This window comes from Neofelis nebulosa, chromosome 9, assembly GCF_028018385.1.
Source record: "Neofelis nebulosa isolate mNeoNeb1 chromosome 9, mNeoNeb1.pri, whole genome shotgun sequence".
In the NCBI taxonomy this organism is placed as follows: domain Eukaryota; kingdom Metazoa; phylum Chordata; class Mammalia; order Carnivora; family Felidae; genus Neofelis; species Neofelis nebulosa.
The window spans coordinates 139,793,253-139,816,612 of NC_080790.1; the positions used below are offsets into that span (position 1 = coordinate 139,793,253).

General features: G+C 62.5%; 1 protein-coding gene across 4 annotated transcripts in view; it reads left to right on the top strand.

Annotated features, from left to right (window-relative positions):
• Positions 1–23,360, top strand: part of CDH4 (cadherin 4) — a 540,313-nt gene that overhangs the window by 485,284 nt on the left and 31,669 nt on the right. For all 4 annotated transcript variants that reach the window (XR_009249149.1, XM_058686129.1, XM_058686130.1 and 1 more), the window contains exon 7: positions 4,853–5,025. Coding sequence is in view for 3 of the 4 variants with exons in the window: in XM_058686129.1 (XP_058542112.1) it covers positions 4,853–5,025 (173 nt within the window). In the remaining variant the exon portion in view is untranslated. The remainder of the gene's footprint in view (positions 1–4,852; positions 5,026–23,360) is intronic.

A 23,360-nucleotide genomic window follows, 5' to 3' on the forward strand; every position in this document is an offset into this window, starting at 1 on the left:
GGTTGGAAAGGTCTCTCTTCTAGTGCCTTGTTACCCAGGGGTCAGCCCGACTGCCTGGCTTAACTGCCCGCCTCAGCCCCACCCCAGTCCCTGCACCGGCTGGAATGGTGTCCCCCCAAACCGGGGTCACCCCGGAAGCTCGGAATGTGGCCTTATTGGGTAACATGATCTTTGCAGACATAATTCATTAGGATGCGTCCTGATCCACTGGGGCTGGAGTCCCTTGTAAGAAGGGGAGATTAGGACTGAGGCACAGAGGAGGAGGCCACGTGACGGCAGGCCAGAGCTTGGAGCCAAGCAATGCCAAGGGTGGCTGGCGGCCCCCAGAGCCGGCAGAGGCAGGAAGGACCCCCTCTGCTTCCAGCACCTTCAGAGGGGGCACCGCCCTGCCGTCACTTTGTTTTTGCACTTCTGGGGGATAATAAAGTTCTCTTGCTTCAAACCGTCCAGTTTGCCGGAGCACCCTCTCAGCCCCCCACCCCCCAGCACCTTGTCTGTGCCCGAGGAAAGGCCTCGAGCTGCCTGGCGGAGGTTTGCCAGACCACCCAGCTTGCCAGAGGCTTGCAGGAGGGAGTGAGGTCATGGCCACTAGCCACTGCCTGTCGGGCTCACCCCTCCAAACCCCAGGACAGAAGGACACGGAGGAGGCCACAGGCCACAGCGTTCACTGCAGGCCTCGGGGAAAGAAAGCCGAGACCAAGGTAGGAGGCAGGGTTTGGAAGGAGAAGCCCTCGTGTGTCGGGAGTAGACGGTGGCACAGGGACCCAGCAGGTCAGAGCCTGCTCCCGGGTCAGCAGAGTCCCGGTGCCTGCCGGGTGGGCAAGCTCACCTGGGGTGGAGAACACGCCCAGACAGGGAGGGAGGCCGCCTCCCCCAGAGGGCCCTCCAAGCTGTCGAAAAGGGTTTCCTCCTGCCTCTTCCCACCTCCTGGACCCTGCTCAGCTCCGCGGCCCCCATCTCCTCAGTTCCCCAGCGACCCTGCCCCTTTCCGACCTTTGACAGGGTTCTCCGGTGACGCGCCTGTCACCTGACTGTGCGGTGGCGACCACAGACACAGCAGATTTTCAGAATCTCTCTTTTTTGAGAGAAACCAAATTGTGATTTAGGTTTTAAAAAAAAGAAGTCCCATATTCTGTTTCTCGGCTGAGTATTTCTTTTTCTGTTTTGCTTTTTTTAGTAACATTTTATTTTCTGATGATCAACTCTTTGAAGGAAACTTGGAAGATACGGAGAAACTCAGAAAGCAAAAATCAAATTACACGTGCGGTCCCGCACTCAGAGATTGCTGTCGAGAGCATTTGACATACGCCCTCTGGCCTTCCCTCCTTTGCGTAAACACGAGATTTTAAAGACCGGGGTCGTACTGAACAGTTGAGAAACCTCATTCTTCTCCAGGGAGTCGTACGTGTATCATGAAAATTTCAGATATCATTAAATATTCTTCTACAACATTTTAATGGCTCTGAGCTAGTCCATCGTAGGAATGTTATTATAAGAACATCATGATTTATTTAACCAGCACCCCGCTGTCCTACAGCTAATATCATTTATGTATCGATTACACTCTTTGCTTGTCTGCACCACTGGACGTGAGCTTCACGGGTCAGGGGTCTTTCCACTTGGACTTTTACTGGAGATCGCTGTAGAGCCACGTGCAACGTGCACCTAAGAGAGCGTCTGCGTGTCCCTGATGGGACTGCGGGCCTGGGGATGGGGTGGGGGGGGGGGCCCGTGTCACTGGGGACACACCCTGGTCAGCCCTGAGTCAGAAGCAGGGGGACTTAAACGGGGAAGCTGTCAGGTATTGATCAAGTCCCGGCCGTTCTGGGCTCTTTGCTGCTGGGCTCATGTGTGGCTTCCTGGATTGTCACCAGAGATAGAGGCTCTCACCTCTTCCAAGCTGACCTGTAGAGAGCTGTGCTTGCAGGGCTGGTCCCTGCAGGTGGCGGGTCATGTCCCCCACACCCTGCTGGTCCCTGCAGGTGGCGGGTTAGAGCTCTATTTTCATGTCTGGTCGGCTGGCATATGCTTGTGTGTTCAGTCTCACAGAACCTCAGCACAATATCACAGCCAGGACTTGGGGGTCCATACAGTCAAGGTATGGAACACTGCATCCCTACGAGGGTCCCCACGTGGGGGATTTGATAGTCACACCCACCCCTGTGCATCAGGGATTTTGTCCCGTTTTGCTCGCTAACATGCAATGCCAAAACGGTGCTTGGCATGTAGTGGGTGTTTGGTAAGTCTTTGTCGAGGATTTTCACACTTGGCCATCAGGAGCCATGTCCACACGGACAGCCGAGGGCACGGATCAATCCTCTCTCGTACATCTGTGATTTTTCCCTTGGGACAAATTCCTACCAGTGGATTTCTTGACTGGACACATTTTAAAGGCATTTGGATACATACAGACAGTGGAACTGCCTCCGGAAGCTGAGGCTGGAAGCTGAGGCCGTCTGCTCCCTGGAGAGAAGGGGACGCAGGAGTCCCAGGTCCTCTATATATCACGGCTATTCTGTATCATCGTTATATTTTTTGTATGTTTACTTATTTTTGGAAGAGAGAGAGAGGGAGACACAGAATCCAAAACAGGCTCCAGGCTCGGAGCTGTTGGCACAGAGCCCAAGGCGGGGCTCAAACTCACAAACCGTGAGATCCTGAGCTGAAGTCGGACGCTTAACCCACCGAGCCACCCAGGCGTCCCTGTATCATCGTTATTTTTAAATAGTGTTTGCCTTTTTGGTATGTGAAAAATGCCTTCCTTTCATTTCCTTAATCAGTAATAAAGTTGCTTTAAAAAAAAAAAAAAAAAGGAAGGGCAGAAAGGCTCTTGGTGGTGAAGATGTGAAATTCAGGCTCCTTGACCTGACACGCTAAGCCAGGTGTAGGCAGTTGTGTCGGGGACTGGGTCATGGGTGTGCTTTTCCTACCTTGAACCATCTGATATCTTCCAGAGAACATGCACTGGTTACCGGATGGGCTTTCCTTCTGCAATCAGAGAATTGTCAGAAGCAGATCATCTGTTTAAAGAGCAGCCTCCTGCGTTTAGCAAACATGCGGCTGCTGAATCTAACACAGTGTTATAACGAGCCCAAACTAAAGGGCAGCTCTTGCTACTGACAAGCCAGACCGGGTGCTCCACACCCAGCGGCTGCCGGGGCACAGCCAGAGGGCACGGACTGACCGGGCGGGTCCCAGACAGCGAGAGCCTTAGCAGCATCCGGCCCGCACACACTCTGCCTCCAGAACTCTCTCTCACGAGGCACCAAATTTGACTCTGAGCCTGGGATTTTAAAGGTTTGGGAACGCCTTGGTCCCTGAAACTGATTCCCCGGGTCACCAGTCAGGGGCCGTGTTGGGAGCAGGGACCTCGTCAAGGAGCTCATGAGGAAACGGAGGCCCGGCTGACGGGGCTTCTGGGTGTAGAGCCCCTCTCTCCTTGCCCTTCCCCCCCTCCTCCTTGCCCTTTCTCAGGCCTGGAGGCCTAGCTGCACAGCTTGAAACCCCAAGCCCGGTTCAGCCCCAGCTCAAGACAACAACCCCCAAGAAAGGATCCTGTCAAAGAAGGTGCCCACACTCCCTGCACCCCTGCAGGGCCCTGGACAGCACGCTGTTCCCAACCTGGGAGCGAGGAACTGAAGTCAACACGTGCAGCTCAGGACAGGGGTCACTGGGCCCAGGGCTCCAGTGGCAGGCACGAGGCTGGGGGTGGTGCTACTCAGAACTCAGCTGCACGTGACACAGACTCAAACTGAAATGGCACAAGAATGGAAATGCATGAGCTCAGTGACACGGAAGTACTTCTAGTCAGGTCTTGCTATGAACCTAAAACTACTGTTCCTTAATGTCTTGATGTCTAAAAAGTCTTTGGGTGATAGGTTCAGGTGCAGCTTGATCCAGGGGCTTCCTAGGGAGAAGTTGTCACCCGAGATGGCCCTGGCCTTCTGTGGCCACAAAGTGCCCATAGCCCCCAACCTCACTCACTGAGCCAGCAGCTCCAGGGTCAGGGACAACTTTTGGTTTCCCCGAAACCCCAGCAAAGGAAACTATTGCCTTTGGCTCTGATGGGTAAGGTGCCCACGGCTGAACCCATCACAGTGGCCAGGGGGCGGGATGCGCTGATCCAACCCGGGGAGGGTGGACACCAAAAGGACCTGCAGCCACGAGGCAGGGTCGGGCCACCCCCCGCCAGCACTGAGACGCGGGGGCCGCGGGGGCGGCTCCCCAACCGCTTGGATCTGAAACGCAGACAGCCGCGTGTCCCGCAGGCACCCCTGCACGTACACCCCACCTCCACCCCCGTGTGCACAGCCCCCTGCGGGGTCTCCCCTCGGCTCGCTTTCCCTGCGCCCCACAAGCGCTTTTCCGTGCCTTCCGCAGACCGCCCAGACCCCGTTCCTTCTCTATGTGCCGCAGGTCCCCGCCGCGCCCCACGTCCCCACCGCGCCCCCGTCCCCGCCACTCTGCGCCCCGACGTCCCGCTGCACCGCGCCACGCGCCCCTGCGGAGACTGAGAGCCGAGCGGGCGGAGAGCGCTGGGCTCGGAGCATGAGAAGCGTGGTCTCTGGGCCCCGGCCCTCCCGCAGCTGAGAAAAGGAAGGGCTGAGCCCCGAGCTCGAGCAGAAATCCTGCAGAGGGTCTCTGTGCGGAAGTGCGGGAGCAGGTTTCCTTCTAGCACCATCTCCCTCGATTGGCCGGCATCCGGCACGTGGCGGGGGTGGGGGGGATGGGCGGCTCCGGAGGCCTCCGCGCGGATCTGCGATCAGCTGGTGATGTCTGCCCTGGGTGTGTGCGAGGGCGCACCCGCACGTGTCGCCAGTAATTTCCACCTGAGACTCTTTCTCTGTCGCAGGCACCTACGTGATGACGGTCACGGCCAATGACGCTGACGACAGCACCACGGCCAACGGGATGGTGCGGTACCGGATCGTGACCCAGACCCCACAAAGCCCATCCCAGAACATGTTCACCATCAACAGCGAGACGGGGGACATTGTGACGGTGGCAGCTGGCCTGGACCGAGAGGTGAGGTGGGCGTCGCGGGGCCGGGGAGCCCGTGTGGGAGAGGCCGCCCTGGCCCAGGTCGTGTCCCCAGAAGACTCATCTCCTACTGCGCCTGGTGGGGGGGTGGGAGGACCGGGGTCTCCACAAAGCAGTTCCAGTAGATCGCAGAGCTGGTCCCACGTGCGGTTTCCAGAACAGGCCCAGCTGGATGTGTGGGGCCGAGGGGCCCAGGCTCCAAAAAGCGGGGCGAACCTCTGTGGGTCTCAGGATGCCGCACAGCGGGTCCCCGGGTCTGGGGACTGGCACGTACGCACCTGGAACTCCCTCCCGCGTCTGACCCTGGCGTCCAGGTGGCAGGCCATCTGCCGTACCCCGCGATGAAGTGAGGGCACAGAGGGGGCGGCACCCTTCGCGCGGGCCAGGCACAATCAGAGCCGACGCTGGGTACTTCTCACCTTCCCCGCCCCTCCCGGGACCCCACGAGGCTGGCACCTGGGTTACACCCAGACTCCCTCACCCCACTGTGTGGACCCCACCCAGGGCCGGACCCCGGAGGGAGGCCACCTCAGGACAGGGTGGGAAAAGGAGCCTTTGCTGCTGCCGCCCGTGTGGACAGACGGCACTGCCCCAGTCACCTGGCTCTGGGGCCCCTGGCAGATTCGGCAGCTGCTCCTGGCTGAAAGTCCCCAGGTGGCAGCCGCGGGTACTCCAAGCTTCTCGGAGGAGCGTCACCTGCTTGTCCCGCCTCTGGGCTCGATGACAACCTCCTGTTTGCTCTGGGACCACAGGCCGGCATGCCCTCGAAAGGATACGTGACTCAGTTTATCCTCTAAAGCATTTGGCTCCCAGGACTGGGAGGAGACCCTGGCTGAGCTCAGAGCAAACAGGGCTGTGCTCCTCGGGCCTGGCTCGCTGCCTGTAGCAACGGCTTCCTGGCCACATCCATCTCGGTGGCCAACGGCTCCCCCTCCCCGGAAGTGTCACGGGCCTGTTCTCTGGGTCTAGGGGACCTCATCTTGAACTGGGACAGTGAGCCGGGGCCCTGCCAAGTGTCAATTTTCAGGGCCAAGCTTCTCCCAGCAGGTTCTCCCGTCCCAGACTGACCCCCACACCTGGTGATCCTGCAGGTTTGGAGAGGGGACACCTAACACCTAGAGTATAGACCTCCTCCCGACAAAGCTACCAGAACCTGTCCAGCCGGGCCGCCCCACCTGTGCCTTCCTAATCAGTGAACGCCAGGTTGTAGCATGGAAAGCGCCCCCCGCCTCCCGGGAAGGCATGAGGCGCTTTCCTTGGAATTCCTAACTCGTAGTGGGGTTGCGGGACTGGGGCGGAGAGGTCACGCGAGAGGTCATTTGTGCAACATCGGGGCTCAGCAGGACGCAGGGTGGCCCTCGCAGCCGCATGGCCGTGAGCGTGTTAGCGGACAGCCCTGAGCGCCAGCCACAGTGCCCTCCCTCTGAGACACGGACACAGTGACGCCAGCCTGGTGGGCAGGGAGGGGAGGCGCGGGCCGTGGCGGCAGGACGAGAACTGGCAGGGAGACTCGTGGGGCTGCAGAGGCACGGGTTCAGAGTTTTCTTGTCCCGGCGTCGGTGGAGATGTGTGCACTGGGGGACCCGTCAAGACCCCACCACCCTCCCAGGGACCAAGACAGGCGCCGGCTCCGTCCACACCAGGCCCTGGAGTCAGGGACCGGGGAGAGGGACTGCTCCCCGGCCCCCAGGAGGCTGCTGTCATTGGCAGGGGAGGTGGAGCCTCAGGCTGTGACAGTGGTTCCCGATGGGAAGGCCATTGGAGAGATTCACACAGTCTTTTCCTTTCTTGTGTAGCAGATTTGGACAGAGGTGCTGGGTGAGGCGCAGGGGATGGAGAGCTCATTAGGCCTGTCCCCAAAGGTGTGCGGGGGGGGGGGGGGGGTTGCGGAGTGGGGGACTAAATAAATGAGTATGCTGCAGGGGGGTGCCGGGGATCGCATGCACAAAGTATCTTGTATGGATGAGGTGCTCTCACAATGGAGAAATCCAGGGAGGCTTCTCAGAGGAGGTGACCTTGCTCGGACCCTGGGGTCTGGTAGAACCGATCACATTTTCTGCTCTCTGGGACAAATGACCAGTACTCACTTCTCCTGAATGCTACGCATCACACAGCTAACTTGCCTCAAGAAATCATAGATCCCACTAGGCACGTTCCTTCATTCGGTCAAAAACTTTGAGTACCTCGTATGTGCTAAAAACTATCAGAGACGCTGGGGAGACAGCCGTGACCAGGGCAGGCGGCCTCCCAGCACGTGTGGGGCTCGCTTTGCGGGAAGGAGAAGCCGGCCAGGAAGAAATCACCAAGTGAACAAATACGTCCGGGAAGCGGCACGGGTTATAGAGGGAGAACCCCATGTGCCTCCGCCGAGGGCAGGAATTCCCCCCAGGGCCTGCCCCATCGCCGCCTCCGGGAAGGGCATCGGAGGAGTCTCCCAGGGATGTTGTAACAAAGTTCCGAAAACTCCCGTGTCACACTTCTAGGGGCCAGGAGCCCGCGGCCACGGTGTGGACAGGCCATGGCCCCCTCTGGAGGCCCGAGGGGAGGACCCTTCCTGCCTGTCACAGCCCCTGGCAGCTGCGGACACTGCTTGGCTGGTGGCCCCGTCGCTCCAGGCTCTGCCTCCGGGTCACATGGCTTCTGTGTGTGCCTCTCTGTGTCTCCTCTTCTTACGAGGACACCGTCATTGGATTTGAGGCCCACCCTGATCCAGTGTGACCTCATCTGAACCAGTTACACCCACAAAGACCCTCTTTCCTAATAAGGTCACATTCTGAGCCTCCAGGTGGACAGGAATTTGGGGGAGAGACTCTTGAGGCCTGACCTGCTCTTCTTGGGATTCCTAAATCCTAACAGGTGTCCTTTGAACTCAAGGATGGGAAGGAAGTGGCCCTCCAAGGGCGGGCTGCAGGTAGCCACCAGCCACATGCAGTGTTGAAACTGACATCCTTAACGCCAAATAGAATGCAGCATCCGGGTCCTTACTGCTGCCAGCCCCATCTCGGGCTCCGCCCTCATGCCCGCCCTGTGTCCATGGGCAGACACCGTGGCCCCTCTGCCTCATCCAGTCCCCCAGAGACATGGGCGTCCGTCAGCTGACCTAAACCACGGCGCAGAGGCCGAAGGAGGCCCGCTCCCCATCTCGGTGTTGTCCGCGGCCTGCAGGGGGCGGGAGGTGGGGGTGGGCTCTCTCACCAGCCCTGTGTCTCAGAGCTCCGGGCCACACCGCCTCAGCCCTGCTGCTGCGAGCTTTCCCCAGGTTCCTGTGCAGGTGACCCTATCCGCTCCCCCGCCCCAGACCCCCACCGCGACGGGGCAGAGGGGCGCCCGCTCTGGGGCACGTCGGTTTCTCACACGGGCAGACCCCGGCCCCGCCGTCCCACGACCTTCTCCACGGAGTTCTGTTCAGTATTTGATGGGTGTGGGCTTGAGGCACAGGGGACAGAGGGGCGGGAGGGCTGGTGCCCTTCCAGCCAGCCGAGCGTCCCGCCCGCCCAGCTGCCCTCAGCTCCTTCTCAGATAACAAGAGCTGCTCACCACAGGCCCTACCGGGAGCTCCGGCTGGCGGGGTCGGCTCTTCCGGAAGGAAAGAGGCATTTACGGAGCCTCTTTCCAGAGGACCCTTCCGGGAGGCCGTGTGAGGAAGGCTCTGGATACCGTGCTGCCGTTTCCCCAGGCCAGCCTTGCCGTGCTGGAGGAACGGGGCCTCTGCTCCCGGCTTTAATTTGTGTGTGGACCAACAGGCCCGCTCGGGGAGGGAAGGACAGAGGACACGCTGGCCAGGCCCCCTGACGGCGGGAGTTAGGGATAACTGCCGAGGCGTGGGCGTTTCCGGCCCTGTCCTTGCTTCCAGAAAACAGATACCCGGCACCTGCTGTGGACACCAGGGCCCCTCCGGGGGCCCCGCGGAAGCTGCACGCGGCCAGGCAGTGCACACAGCACCGCTTCGTCCTCAAAACAGCCTGGGGTGGGGGGGCAGAAGGAGGGGTGCTAGCAGTCGTGTTTCTTCCCAAGTGAGGGAGGCGAGGCTAGAGCGGCTCACGGTTCCTGGGGGCCGGGGGGGGAGGTCTCAGGTCGCAGGTCAAAGAGCAGGAGACGGGCTCTGCCCCAGGGGGCTGGAAGGTCACACGGGGCATGGGGGAGGGTGCCAGAGGCCTGGGGACGACCTGCCACACCCCAGACCTTACTGGAACCTGAGCAGGGAAGGCTCCAGGTTTGATTTTTTTCGTTTTCTTTTTTAATGTTTATTTTTGAGAGACAGATGGCAAGCGGGGGAGGGGCAGAGAGCGAGGGAGACACAGAATCCGAAGGAGGCGCCAGGCTCCGGGCTGTCAGCACAGAGCCCGACGCGGGGCTCGAGCCCACGAACCGCGAGATCGTGACCTGAGCCGAGGTCGGCCGCTTAACGGGCGGAGCCACCAGGCGCCGCAGGTTCGACCTTTTTCAGAAGCCCAGGCGAGGCAGACGGCACACGTGTTCGGGCCACGTCCAGCCTCAGGGCAGCTCTGGGCACCCCGGCTCCGTGACGGCGCAAGGACCTTGCTTTCCTCCCCTGAGAAACGGGAGGACGGTGCCCCCGAAGTGCGCGTCTTCGTCCGGTGCCTGCCCAGCCCAGCCTGGCCCCCGGCCCTTCCAGGGGACACTCCCGAGCCAAGCGGAGGGGCTGTGCTCCACCCTGCCAGACGGAGCACAGGACACCCAGTTAGACCCGAGCTCCAGAAAAACAAGTCCTTTTTAGTGTAAGTATGTCCCAAATACCGCACGGGACATACTTATGCTAAGCTAGTCATTCGTCTGAAGTTCCAATTTAAGTGGGTGGTCTGTCCGTATTTTTATTTGCTTTTTCTAACAACCCCACCCCGAAGTAACCGGCCATCCCCCCTCGAACCCCTGTTCTGGGCCCAAGGTGGGGGGCCGAGCAGGCCGGTGTTGAGTCCGTGGGAAGGGCTCTCTGAGAAGCCCACTCACACACCTGCCCCCCTCAGTGGGCACCACGGTGACATCTGACAGAGGGGGGACTGGAGCGGCCGTGACAGGCGACAGGGTCCTCGAGAGTCGGGTTTGGCCGATCAGGAGAGGCGGGACAGGAAGAGGACGTGACCTCTGAGGGCACAGGCAGCCCGGTGGCAGGACGCACCCTCGAGTGGGGCTGGACGTGTGCCCCGCGGCTCAGGGCCTTCCCAGCTCCGCAGACCGCCGCGACCTGGGAGACGTGAGATGCCCCGTCCGTCGGCCAGTGACAGCCCGCGCCCGCCCTTAAAGGGACACCGGCCGAACCGGGGGTGGCTCCTTGTACGCGGGGCCCAGAGGCCGGGAGGGCACCCTTTGACAGACACGGCCGAGGGGTGCAGAGCAGGGGGGCTGGTGAGAGAGTGACCGGTGACCCAACACCGTGAAGCACAATGGCCTCCGTGCCCTGTGACCCTCTGCCCCGAGTCTCCAGTCACCCGTCGCCCTCCAGATGAACACCCTCCATGGCCTCCTTTCTCGGGACAAAATCCAGTCTTTCCCAGGGTCTCCGGGCCCCTCTGTCTTCACCGTTCACTCAGCCGAGCTCTTCCCACAAGCGTCCCGTGCGGTGACGTGGTCGCCTGACACCCCCACCCGCACACATTACAGCCACGTCCACATCCTGTGCTGGACGGTCGTCCGGCCTTCGGCACAAAGCCCTGCAGTCAAGTCCTCCCCCACCTGACCTCACGCTTCAGACCTTCGAGCCGACTTTGCAGATGCAAAGCCCCCACAAAGGCCCCCCCTCAGAAAGGCTGTGTTGTCCAGCGGGGAGAGCCCCTGCACCCGAGTGGAGACGGCCCACCCAGGAGCCCTCCTGTCCTGTCTGAGCCCCTGCACCGCGTGGGCCCCGTCCTCCACACCCCTGCCGTGCGCCTGCTGCCGGCACTGTGCCCCTGGCGTAGGGACCGCCAAGGGCGCTGCCGTCCGGCCTCTGCCCTGTGTTCTCGGAGACGCTGGGAACGCACCAGCCCGCACATCGCTCGGCCTGGATAGGGTGTGGCCGTGCCGGGTCCGCCGGCCCCCGCTGCCCCTCGGCCCCGTCCCGCCGGGAGGCTGGGCCTCTCCTTTGGGGAGGCCGCCTCGGGTGTCCGCTCAGCGGCCGAGCGCCCCTCTCCGGCTGCCCTTCCCATCCTCCCGCCCAGAGCCGGTGGTCTCAGAATCTTAAGTGAGTCGAGTGAAATAATTCGACACAAGCTGTCTGCACTGATTAGCACATCCCCAGACCGCGGGCTGCCGTGGTCCTGAGGCGGCCGGTGGACACTCCCTGCCTCCTTCGGCGTCGCGGGGCGAGGCGTCGTGGTGATGCCAGGCAAGCCCGGGAGCTCTGTAGGGGAAGGGGGGAGGTCCCCGGACAGAAGGGACGTCAGGGGGTCTGGAGGAAGGAGCCGGCACCTGAGACGTGCCAGGAGCCGCCTCTGTGCCCATGCTGCCCACAGCCCCCGCCTAGCTTCCCACTCCCGAGGTGCTGAGGGCTGGCCCACCCCTCCGCCGCCGCCGCCTCATGGCTCACCCCCCACCACGCCCTCCCCTGTCCCCGGGGACCTGAGGCCCCGGTTCTTCCTGTCTCCACGGACGTCGCCCCCAGGGAGGCGTCTCTGACCAGTCTGCACAGGGCTGGCGCCCGTCCTCCACCTCCCCCTGAACCGGGCGTTTCCTTCGCGTGCCACCCCCCCCCCCCCCGAGGGAGACTGCGCAAGCTTGTTGGCTCCTTTACAGCGAGTCCCCTGCCCGACGAGCTCTGGATGGCAGACCCGGTCTGACCGCCTGGCGATCGGCTGGGTGCCTCGGGCACTGAGCTTGCTCAAGAAACGTGTAGAAGCATCGGCAGGGTGGACGTGGCGAGGGGGGGACCAGCAGGGAGGCAGACCCACGGCGACACGGTCTGAGAAATCTGTCACCCCTGCCACCTGAGCCCTGTGTGGCCTGCCCCATACCCCTCAGGGCTGCAGCCAGCCCACCCTTATCCCTGCCTGCTGTCAGACCTTGGATCTGTGCGAGCCCATCTCTCTTACCTGTTGCCTCTGACTGAAGCTCGGGGAGATCAGTACTTGCCTGGACTTTTTTGTTTTCCAGCTACCAAGCGCTCCAACCTAAGTGTCCTCGCTCTTTGGGGCCTCTTTTACCGGACTCGGTCCACAAGAGATGGAACCCAGAGCTTTATACTAAAGTGGGAATGGTTGATAAGAGTCAGGACAAGGTGGCATTTGCACTTCATCAGAGAGTAGGGCCTGGAGCTGAGAGAGGGACGCTCCGAGGATGACCGTGAGATACCAGCCGTCAGGGTTCAGGGCGCCGTGTCTGTCCCCCTGGGGGAGCTCACTCTGAGTTTGTGACTCTGTGCCCCAGGGAGATGCCAGGACTGTGGCTCTGCCTGGCTCCCGTCAGCCGCTTGGCAAGACGTGGCAGGTGGCCCGCTACGGATCCCGCACCAGATCCCCATTCCCGCTTTGCCCACAGGCGCTCCCCGCGGGGTCTGCCTTTGCCTCCGGGTAGAGGACGCGGTGGGGGTGGCCGCGGGAGGGTCCTCCCCTCACTGATGTTCCCAGCTCCTGCTTGTGCTTCGGTCCCAGCTGCCCTGAGCTTCCCCCGCCGGCCTCCGGGAGAGTGTGAATAAAGGCCCGCGGTCGAGCGGACGCCCTGGTCCGGGCCGCTCGGTGGCAAACAGTAACACAGCTCCATTTCCAGGCTTTTGTAAAAGCGGAGGGCAGCTGCTGGCAGGGGCCGGAGACCCCAGGTGACTCCCGAGCCCCTGCCCGGCCAGGGCGCCCTCCCCCTGCTCCTTGGGCGGCACACAGGCCACATGACGTGGTTTCTCCACGAGACACCTACACAAATCTGCCTTTTCCTTCTCTCTCCGTGAGGGTATTGGTCCCCCCACCCCGGGAACGGCAGCATCCTGGGGAGAGAAACCCCGCAGACGCTGCTCGGAGCCAGCTTCCCGTCTGGCAGAGCGAGCCATCTTTATGGACGGGAAAATCCACAAACATAATTGCCACCGTGTCTAATTAGGCAGAGCTATGTAAATTGAGCGTTTTTACATGATTAAAATGTCAGCAGAGGCCTCGTAAGGTGTGAGAGGCCCCAGCGTCTCCCGTGTGCCCAGCGGGAGGCACCGCTCACCTGAACCTCCCCGGTTAGAGTGTCCGTGGCCGGACGGGACGGCGAACGTGACACTCAGGCCCCGTTCCGAAGGCGAGGGTGGCTTTCTGTTCTGACGGCTGTGTCGTGCGGCTGGTGCCGAGCCCCAGACATCCTGGGACTTGCTTTCACCTACCCCTGGGCGAGGTCACTCGGTCACCACGGACCCCACCCAGGCTCTCCGTCCCCACGCGTGCTGACCCTCGCCGGTCACCTTCATCAATTCGCGGTGTCTCCCCGCACGAGGGTGGGCCCAGGAAGTCCTCTCGTGGCCTCACGGGACTTGCAGGGACGCGAAGCCAGCGCCTGCCCGGGGTTCCCGGGATGCCGCACCTGCATTGTCGGCCCACGAAGAGATTTCGTGGACGAGGGTCCACGCAGCTTTGCTCCAGCGTGATGACCCTCGTGGATCACCGCCATCAACTGCAGTCCACGCCGTCCCGTTACTCGGATTTGGGGGGGGAGCATCCTGTGGTCACAGGGTCGGCGTGTCCCCTTTGCTTCATGACAAGCCTAGTGGCAGGCCACACGGAAAATTCCAAAACTGTGTTTCCTAGTAAATGAGCCCCTTGTAAGCCTTCCAAAGATGCCCACTGCAGGGGAGGCAGTGGCAGGGCCGGGCAGGGTGGAGGTGGGCGTTCCTCACCGGCCAGTGTTCAGGCATGTTTATGGAGCCCTGTGTAAGTTCACCACGTGTGGCCTGGTTGTCCCCCGGAAAGTCCTCCCAGTCTCCTCGCCGGAAAGGGGAGGAGAGGAGACCCAAAGGTGCTCTCGTCATGGGGCTTTTGATCTGCACCCCAGACCCTGCCGCCCGCCCCTGCCCGCTCCCGACACGGTGGCCCGTCCACGCATGCTGTGAACCCTCAGAGCCGTGTTTCTAGCCACGGGGTCCAGCACTGGACGTCACAGCCACTCCTGCCCCGGAGCCCAGGCTGGAGCCTTTGGAGCCTTTCTCCACGATAATGCCTCGTGGTCTCTCTTATCACAAAAGCAACATGTCCGTGGTAGAAAACGCAAGTAAGGGGGCCCCTGGGGGCCCAGTCGGTTATGTGTCCCACTCTTGCTTTCGGCTCAGGTCGTGATCTCACGGTTTGTGAGCTTGAGCCCCACGTTCGGCTCTGTGTTGGCAGCTCAGAGCCCGCTTGGGATTCTCTCTCCCTCGCTCTCTGCTCCTCCCCACCCACGCTCTCTCTCAAAATGAATAAGTATTTAGAAACATTTTTTTAACGTTTATTTATTTTTGAGACAGAGAGAGACAGAGCATGAACGGGGGAGGGGCAGAGAGAGAGGGAGACACAGAATCGGAAGCAGGCTCCAGCCTCCGAGCCATCAGCCCAGGGCCCGACGCGGGGCTCGAACTCACGGACCGCGAGATCGTGACCTGGCTGAAGTCGGACGCTCCACCGACGGAGCCACCCGGGCGCCCCTAGAAACATGTTTTTAAAGAAACACAAAGAAGCACCAAGAAGAAAAGAGGGGTCCGCTATCCTCGCTCTGGGAGAGACGCGAACACCAGGGCGCACCCGCGTGCCCTTCCCTGCGCTCGCCATGGCCGCTGTGTCCTCAGTTGCAGCGGAGCCGTCCTGAGGGTCGAAGGGTGTGGCCCCCGGTGGCGCCTGGCGGTGCGTCACCGCCACGGCCTCCCCGCTTTCCGTCGTTGGGATCTGCGCGGCTTGTCCCCCGCTGTGGACCTTTCACTGGTTTCGATCTTTCTGTTGAGCCGAGATGTGACTGCAGGGCAAGAGGAGGCAGGGCAAGGACCCGGGCCTCCCACGGGAACAGCCCGGGCCCCGTGTCCCAGCCCTGGGATGGGAGTCGTGGCAGGACCACCTGCCAACTCCTCCAGGAAGCCCTCCCCGCCTTCTCAGCCCTGACCGGCGTCTCCCATCTCTGCTTCCTCCTCAGAGGCTGGCTGGAGGGCAGGGGCGCAGGGAGGCCACCCTCTTCCTGCAGGTGTGCGGCTTGACAGGATGGCAGTGGGGGGTGGGGCAGGGCCCGCCCTCGCCCGGGCTCCGGAGGAGGGCGATGTCAGGGCGGTGCTGGCGGGGGCTCGGCCAGACCCAGCCTGTGAATAAATCCAACTTTGTAATTGAAGTTCCACCGGCGTGGCAGCCGTGCTCACTCGTCTACGTAGGCGGCTGCCCTCCCGGCACTATGGCAGACTCCGGGCGGCCCCAAAGCTGCTCCCACCTCAGGTGACCCCAGCTGGCGCGTTCCTTGGGGTGGAACAGGGATCTCACCCGTGCCCTCGGCTTCGAGGCACCTTGTCAGCCAATCCAGGGTCTCGGGCAGCCCAGAGACAGGTTCGGCCACAGAAGTGAGGGTTTGTTGCTTTAAAACGGCATTGAAGCGGGAGGTTTTTGTACAGAAGTCCCAGTTTCTGGATTCTCTGAAAATTGGGAGGCTCTGGATCCTGGGTCCTGCTCTCCCAAGGCGCCGGGAGGCTGGCCTCTGCCCGGGGGTCCCTGCAGCCCCATCGTCCGGCAGCCACAGGCCCCAGGCAGGCGCCTGTGTTCTCTCACACGAAGCCGCCAGCAAGGGTGAGGGGCAGAAGGGAGAGCGACCCCGTCCCAAGAGAGAGGGGGGAAGAGCCACCGTCTCCAGGCAGAGGGAGGGATGTCCCTACGTGGTCACGCATGTCGGCCCCCTCCCTGCCCCCACCTGGCCCGCGTCCCCACGCCCTCGGCCGCCAAGGCCCCTGCCCCCACGGCCCCTCCAGTCTGTCTCACCCACCCCTGCTTGTTCCGCCCGCCAGGCCTCGACGGCACCTTCCCAACTGGTCTCCTGACCTCTGCTCCTGCCCTGCTTCTGTCCTCACTCAACAGCCAGGGGATCCAGTCCACACCGGATCCGACCACCGCTGCCTTCTCAGACCCTCCTGTGGCTTCCTGTCTCCCCCAGAGTAAAATCCAAATGTAGCTTCTGTATCCTCTGCACCCTCTGGTCCACCTTGCCCCTGCTCGCTGGCCTCCCTTCCCGGCCACGCCAGAGTGCCTGCCTCAGGGCCTTTGCACTGGTTGTTCCCGCTGCCTAAAACATCCCTCCCCAGGATACCCACCAGTTGGCCAATCGAGTGACTCCTTCACAAAGAAGCCCTGTCTGGCCAGCCCGTGTAAACTAGCACCCCACGAACCCCACCACTCTCGGCCCGCTTCTCCTTCATTGTCCTATAGCCCTTGTCACTACCTGACGTGGCACGTTTTGCTCACGTATCGGCTGTCTCCTCCCCTGGAGTGATGGTTCCCAGCCAGGGTGATTCCCTCCCCTACGTCTGCGAACAGTTCTGATCGTCGCGACTTGGGGACGGCCCCCTTCAGAGAATGATGTGGCCCCAGATGGCAGCAACACCAAGTGGGAAACGCCCAGAGCATCCGTGCAGGAGGGCACGGGCCCTGCGGGCCCCGCGGAATCCTGGACTTGCGGAACTAGGGCACGTGGCCCCTTCGTGATCAGGTGTGAGCTGTGCGTGCATGGCCGTGGCTGCCCCACCTCCCGCCAGTGCAGGTGCTTGTGTCTGTGACCCAGGCGGGTGGCCGGGAGGGGCCCCGAGGAGGAGAAACTCCAGGACTCAGGGACCAAGGCATCTCCTAGGACGGGACAGCCCCCCCCCCCCGCCCCCTGCCACTGGCTTGTGTCTTCCCAGGGTCTCAGACCCCCGAAATCCTCGGTGGTAGTTCCTGAGAGCTCATCTCCCCTCGGTCCCACAGAGGGAGATGGGGACACAGCCAGGCACCCTGCTCATCCGCTGCTGGGGACTGCACGGCCACTCCCCATGCGGCCGAGGGAGGACGCCGTCCCTGAGGTGCTGGAACGTTCTCTCGTTTGCAGAGAGAAACCTGGCGGTGCAGAGGGAGGAGATGGGGGCCGGGTGAGGCTTGTCGCGGCCGCAGCATCGCCGCAGCCCTGGGGGGAGGCGGCCGGCCCCACACACCCCGAGGGTGCGGAGGGCGGTGGAGATGCCCCCCCCCCCGCCTGGTCATCCCCCCCCAAAACACCGTCCCCGCCAGCAGCCCCTCCTGCCCCCCAGCCCCCAGCGGCCACTCTTCCGATGTCTGTCTCAACTGGCTGGCCCTGGCAGGACGTGTCACGTCAGCGGGGCCCGACAGCAGGCGGCCTCTGGGTCTGCTCCCTTCGCCCAGTGCCGTGCCGTCAAGGTTCGCCCCTGGGGCAGCACGTGTCCACGCTCCGTTCCTCCTGGAGCCACCAAGTCGTACTGCAGCCTGTGCATGGACCGCAGCCGGTCATTCATCACGGGTGGACGGGCGTCCGGTTCTTTCCACCTGGGGCCGCGTGGCCAGTGCAGCTGCGAGTCCTGGACAAGCGTTTGTGTTGGACTCTTTTCCCAGCCCCCCGGGCACGTGCCGAGGCGCGAGATCGCTGCTCGTGGGGTAACGGAGCTTTCAAGGACCCGCAGACCATGTTCCTTGGCGGTCACGCTCCCCACACCCCTTGGGATGAGTCCCAGTGAACAGGAGCAGCAGCCCGTGCCCCCTCCCCCGCCTCCCGTGCCCCCTCTTCCTGCAGTGTCCCTCCTGTGTCCCCTCCTCCCGTGGTGTCCCTCCCGTGCCACCTCCTGCAGCGTCCCTCCCGTGTCCCCTCCTCCCCCAGCGTCCCTCCCGTGTCCCCTCCTCCCCCGGCGTCCCTCCCGTGTCCCCTCCTCCCCGGCGTCCCTCCCGTGTCCCCTCCTCCCCCGGCGTCCCTCCCGTGTCCCCTCCTCCCCCAGCGTCCCTCCCGTGCCCCCTCTTCCTGCAGTGTCCCTCCTGTGTCCCCTCCTCCCGTGGTGTCCCTCCCGTGTCCCCTCCTCCCCCGGCGTCCCTCCCGTGTCCCCTCCTCCCCCGGCGTCCCTCCCGTGTCCCCTCCTCCCCGGCGTCCCTCCCGTGTCCCCTCCTCCCCCGGCGTCCCTCCCGTGTCCCCTCCTCCCCCGGCATCCCTCCCGTGCCACCTCCTGCAGCGTCCCTCCCGTGTCCCCTCCTCCCCCAGCGTCCCTCCCGTGTCCCCTCCTCCCCCAGCGTCCCTCCCGTGTCCCCTCCTCCCCGGCGTCCCTCCCGTGTCCCCTCCTCCCCCGGCATCCCTCCCGTGTCCCCTCCTCCCCCGGCATCCCTCCCGTGTCCCCTCCTCCCCCGGCGTCCCTCCCGTGTCCCCTCCTCCCCCGGCGTCCCTCCCGTGTCCCCTCCTCCCCCGGCGTCCCTCCCGTGTGCCTTCCTCCCCCGGCGTCCCTCCCGTGTCCCCTCCTCCCCCGGCGTCCCTCCCGTGTCCCCTCCTCCCCGGCGTCCCTCCCGTGTCCCCTCCTCCCCCGGCGTCCCTCCCGTGTCCCCTCCTCCCCCAGCGTCCCTCCCGTGTCCCCTCCTCCCCGGCGTCCCTCCCGTGTCCCCTCCTCCCCCGGCGTCCCTCCCGTGTCCCCTCCTCCCCCGGCGTCCCTCCCGTGAGCCCTCCTCCCACAGTGTCCGTCCCGTGAGCTCTCCTGCCTGGTTCTCAGGGCCTGATCCGACACCCAGGTGCTAAGCAACGTAAGCCCCAGGCGCAGGGGGGAGGCCAAGCCCCCAGTGTACTCGTAGGTCAGCGTCTGAGGGATGGCGGTTCCAGCAGTGACTGCAGTGATAGGCAGGGAAGCACGAGGGGGCCTGTGGCCCAGGGTGGGAGCATCGGGGCACCAGCGGTGACCAGACAGCAGGAGAACCCCAGCCTCATTCAGGGAGGAGGGATGCTGGGAGGGTCTGTGGCTTGCCCGGTGGACGCCGGGCTCTCAGCCTGGACTTACACCTGCGTCCCGGCTGCCAGCCCGTTGCAAAGCACCTGCAGCAGACACGAGCGTGGGGGGTGACACGGGCCATTCTCGGGTCGGGGGGGGGGGTGGCCCGGGCCCCTCCGGCACGTGGGGGTCCAAGCCAAGGCCTGACGTGGGTCAGGGTGCAGTCCTGGTGGCCGGCACGGGGAGCGGGTAACACGGGGCCCGCAGGAAGCTTTGATGCGTTTCTCGGGCAGGTCAGCCAGCTGCACTATTGACGGATGTTCTGCAAAATTTAAATGCTGAGCTATGGGGATCTTAAGCAAAAACCCCCGGGACCACCCACTTTCGATTTTCTTACCTCCTCTCGAACTTGAAAATGGCCAGATCACATTTCAGCGAATTCACTGCACCGGAGGAGGAGGGGTCCCCCTGGGCAGCAGTGGGGGGGGGGGGGGGGGGGGGGGGGTTGGTGGAAGACTCAGGAGGCCCAGGCCCGCCCACTCCCCACCGGCCACCTCCCTGCAGCTCCATCAGGGGCTGATATGGAGATCAGAGGCCCGCTGCACAGCTCAGCCCGTGGAGAAGGACCTCTGTGGGTCCAGGGTCATCTCTTTGTCCCAGGAGACCCGGGCAGCAGGTTTTGGGGGCTCCAGACGGCCAGACCCCGGCCACACCATCCACCAGCCATGTGCGCCCCCCTCCCGGGACTCAGTTTGATCCACTGCAAAGTAGGGAGGGTTTCACCCCTGCTCCCCAGGGCCGCTGGAACGTAGGCGCCTCGCGGCAAATGTGGTCTGTGGGGTCGCCAGCCGGAGGCACTAGAACAGCCCTGAGAAACGTCCCTTGCCGTGTCAGGGCTCCCACACCAGGCCTCACGGAAACGATGACACGAAGCCTTATTTAATGAATACATCAACGCGCTAACCATGCCAGAGCCTTCCCGTAAGTAACGATGGGACGGTTATGTAAGGGCATCTTGTCCAAGGACGCCAGGTGACTGGCCGCCTTCCTCAGCCTCTGAATGCCGTTCCAGAAGGGGATTTGGCGCCGCAAAAAGATGACATTCCTGGGTCTGAGACTGTACTTTCTAAAGCGTAAGCAGCAGCACGGGAGTTGAGCGCCTCCCACCCCCCGCAAGCCGGGGAGCCTCACAGCGATGCAAACCCTGATCAGGGCCGAGCTGGCCCGGGTCTCAGAGCCCCGCCCACGGCGAGGCCCAGTTCTGCTGGGGCCTTGCCCACATTTCTTCCTGGTGGGGGGTGGTCTTCCCCCCCACCCACTCAGGGCCCAGAGAGTCCCCCACCCACCCTCCAGAAGCAAGACCAGCACACCCTCTAGTGGTGGTGGGCTGCACACGCGTGCACACACACGTGGATGTACACATGGATACCTTCACGCGTGCACACGCGTGCACATATATCTATATGCACGCGTGTGCAGACACAAACGTGCGCACGTGGACGTACACGTGGATACATGCGTGTGTGCACATACGTGTACACATACCTCTTTGCGTGTGTGTGCATACACGCAGATGTACACATGGATACGTGCATCATGCATACTCATATACATATACTTGTGTGTGTGCGCATGTGTGCGTGCACAAACATACACGGATGTACACGTGGATACATGCACATGTGCACGTATGTGTACATGTACCTATATGTGTGTGTGCGTGTGCATATACAAATATGCACACATGGATGTACACATGGATACGTGCACACGTGTACACACAAATACACTTGCACACAACTGTACACATTCACATACCTATATACGTGCATACATATGTCCGCATACAGGTACCAGGCACGCACATTCACGTACACACGTACGTGCACATGCATGTGTGTCCCTGTGTCTCTGAGGCCAGTAGCCCAGATGGTCCCGTGTCGCTTGTGAGTCAATGACTGAGGACACAGGACGGTGTGGAAGAGACTTCACATTCCAATCAGACTTTTTTCCTCTCTTCTCTGGCCGGATCTCTCCCTCGGCCTCCAGCCTGTGCCCTCTCGGGTCCTCTGCTCTGGCCCCTTGTGGTGGTGGCCCTGGGAAGCAAGGTGGGGCAGGAGGTTTGGTCGCTCCGTGTCTGCTCCACCGGGCCCCCTTCCCTCCCACCCCGGGGGTCAGACAGTCAAAGCCCCAGTGGCAGAGGTCGTGCGGGAAGCCTCACTGAAGGGGACGCTGCCGTGTGCCCTGAGCAAGGCCAGCACAGGGGCGGGGACGTGCCGGCTGTCTCACAGTCCAGGGCTCCATGATGCACCAGGGGAAGAGTGCAGCCAGCAACCGGGAGCGGGGTGGGTGTGGTCCTGCACACCCGCATCCTGCAGGCATCACGTCACTTGCCCATTCGTGCGCCGGGCGCTGGCTTGCCAGGCCCCACTTACTCATTCACTGGTCCCCCCGATGGCGCCCACAGGGTGCTCGCCACGGAGCCCGAGCGCCAGGCCAGCCGTGGGGGGCGATGTGACAGTCAGTGTGGACCAGCCTGGGCACGTGTGGCCACATGGCAGGACTGGCAGAGGGACGCCGACCCAGCCGGGTGGCCGGGCTGCCCCGTGATGAGGGACACCGGCGTGCAGGAAGGCCCGAGGTGTCCCCTGCCCATCACGGGTGGATTCCGCCGAGATTCTGTGCGGCTTGGAAGTCGGTCCTGCGGGGGCGGGGGGAGGAGAAAGTCAGATTAAGCCAGAGAACCTTCCAAAGCAAGGCTGCGGGAAACCAGATTTTGCGCCCGCGTCCTGGCGGGGCAGGGCGCACGCCGGGTGGGGTGCAGAGGGACTGAGGCTCAGGCGTGTGGGGATTCAGGATCAGTTTGCTGGCCTTCCCCCGGCACGGGCACCGCCTCCAGCACCAGCGCCCTAGTCCTCGCCAAGGCAGAGCTGTGACCTGAGACAGGTGGCCCCTCTGATGGACGGGAAGGAAGGGCGTCTTCCTTCTGCCCTGGGGAAGCGGCCTCTGCCGCGGGCAGGGCCACGAGGCCAGGCCTGGCGGGTTTCTGCGTGTGCCTTGTCCGCGCTGGTGAAGGTGAATCCTGACCGTGCTGCTGTCGTGGGCAGTCCGTCGAGGATGGTGCCGGCCACGCTCTCCGTGTACCGTCCGCTCAGAAAGAGACCCGCTAGGTGTCTTCACTGATGTTGCCGTGTGGGCACCGTTGGCTGCATATGCATTTTGTCCACGACAAAAGCCAGAAAGCAACGACGGGTATCCGGAATCCCCACCGGCACGACCACCTGCCCCTGGTGCGCTCGGTGGTCCCGGTGTGAGAAGACGCAGGGCCACGTGGGCAGGGCCACGTGCTGGGCTGATTTCACTGGGCCTCCTGCTCCTGCTGTTCACACTGCCTGTCCGAGCTTCCCTCTCCGGTGAGCCCTACACTCCTCGTTCAAGAGCTATCTCTGATGCACCTCCAAGGGGAAGCCTCTACCTCTTTCTGAGTTCCCTTGTGCCCAGCACAGAGGAGAAGATATCAGCCACCTCATGGGGTGGTTGTGGTTCTCCTGACATAAATGACAGGTGGTTAGCAGGAGAGAGGGAAGGAGGCAGGATGGATGATGGGGAATAGATGGATGGGTGGGTGGAGGGATGAATGGGGGTGTGGATGGACGGATGAGTAGATGGATGGATGGGTGAGTAGATGGGTGGAGGGCTGGATGGATAGGTGGATGGTGGGACAGGGGGATGGTGGGACAGGGGGATGGAGGGACGGAGGGAGGGAGGGATGGAGGGATGGATGGATGGATGATGGAGGGATGGGTGGGTGGATGGAGGGATGGATGGGTGGATGGGTGGGTGGATGGATGGATGGGTGAGTAGATGGGTGGAAGGCTGGATGGATAGGAGGATAGAGGGACAAGGGGATGGAGGGATGGGGTATGTGGAGGGAGGGAGGGAGGGAGGGAGGGAGGGAGGGAGGGAGGGAGGGATGGATGATGGAGGGATGGGTGGGTGGATGGAGGGATGGTGGGGTGGATGGGTGGGTGGATGGATGGATGGGTGAGTAGATGGGTGGAAGGCTGGATGGATAGGTGGATAGAGGGACAGGGGGATGGAGGGATGAATGGGTGGATGGAGGGAGGAAGGGAGGGATGGATGATGGATATGTGGATGGATGATGGAGAGATGGGTGGGTGGATGGATGGGTAAATGGATGACAGAGAGGAAGAAGGGAAGGAAGTAAAGGTTTATCTTTTGTGAGAAAACTTTTGAACGTGGCACAGCACCAGAGTGAAGCTATTTCTATTATTTTTTTACGTCTCCTTGGTTGCAAGTTCTATCCATTTTCACAAGTGTCAGCTGTTTTAGGCATTTACTCAATTCACTTAACAAACACTGATCGAGGGTCTACTGTGTACCAGGCACTAGGCTGGAGTCCAGGCACACAGCCTCTCACAGATGGGGACTGAAGCCTGGCAGGCCGGCCCCTGTGCCG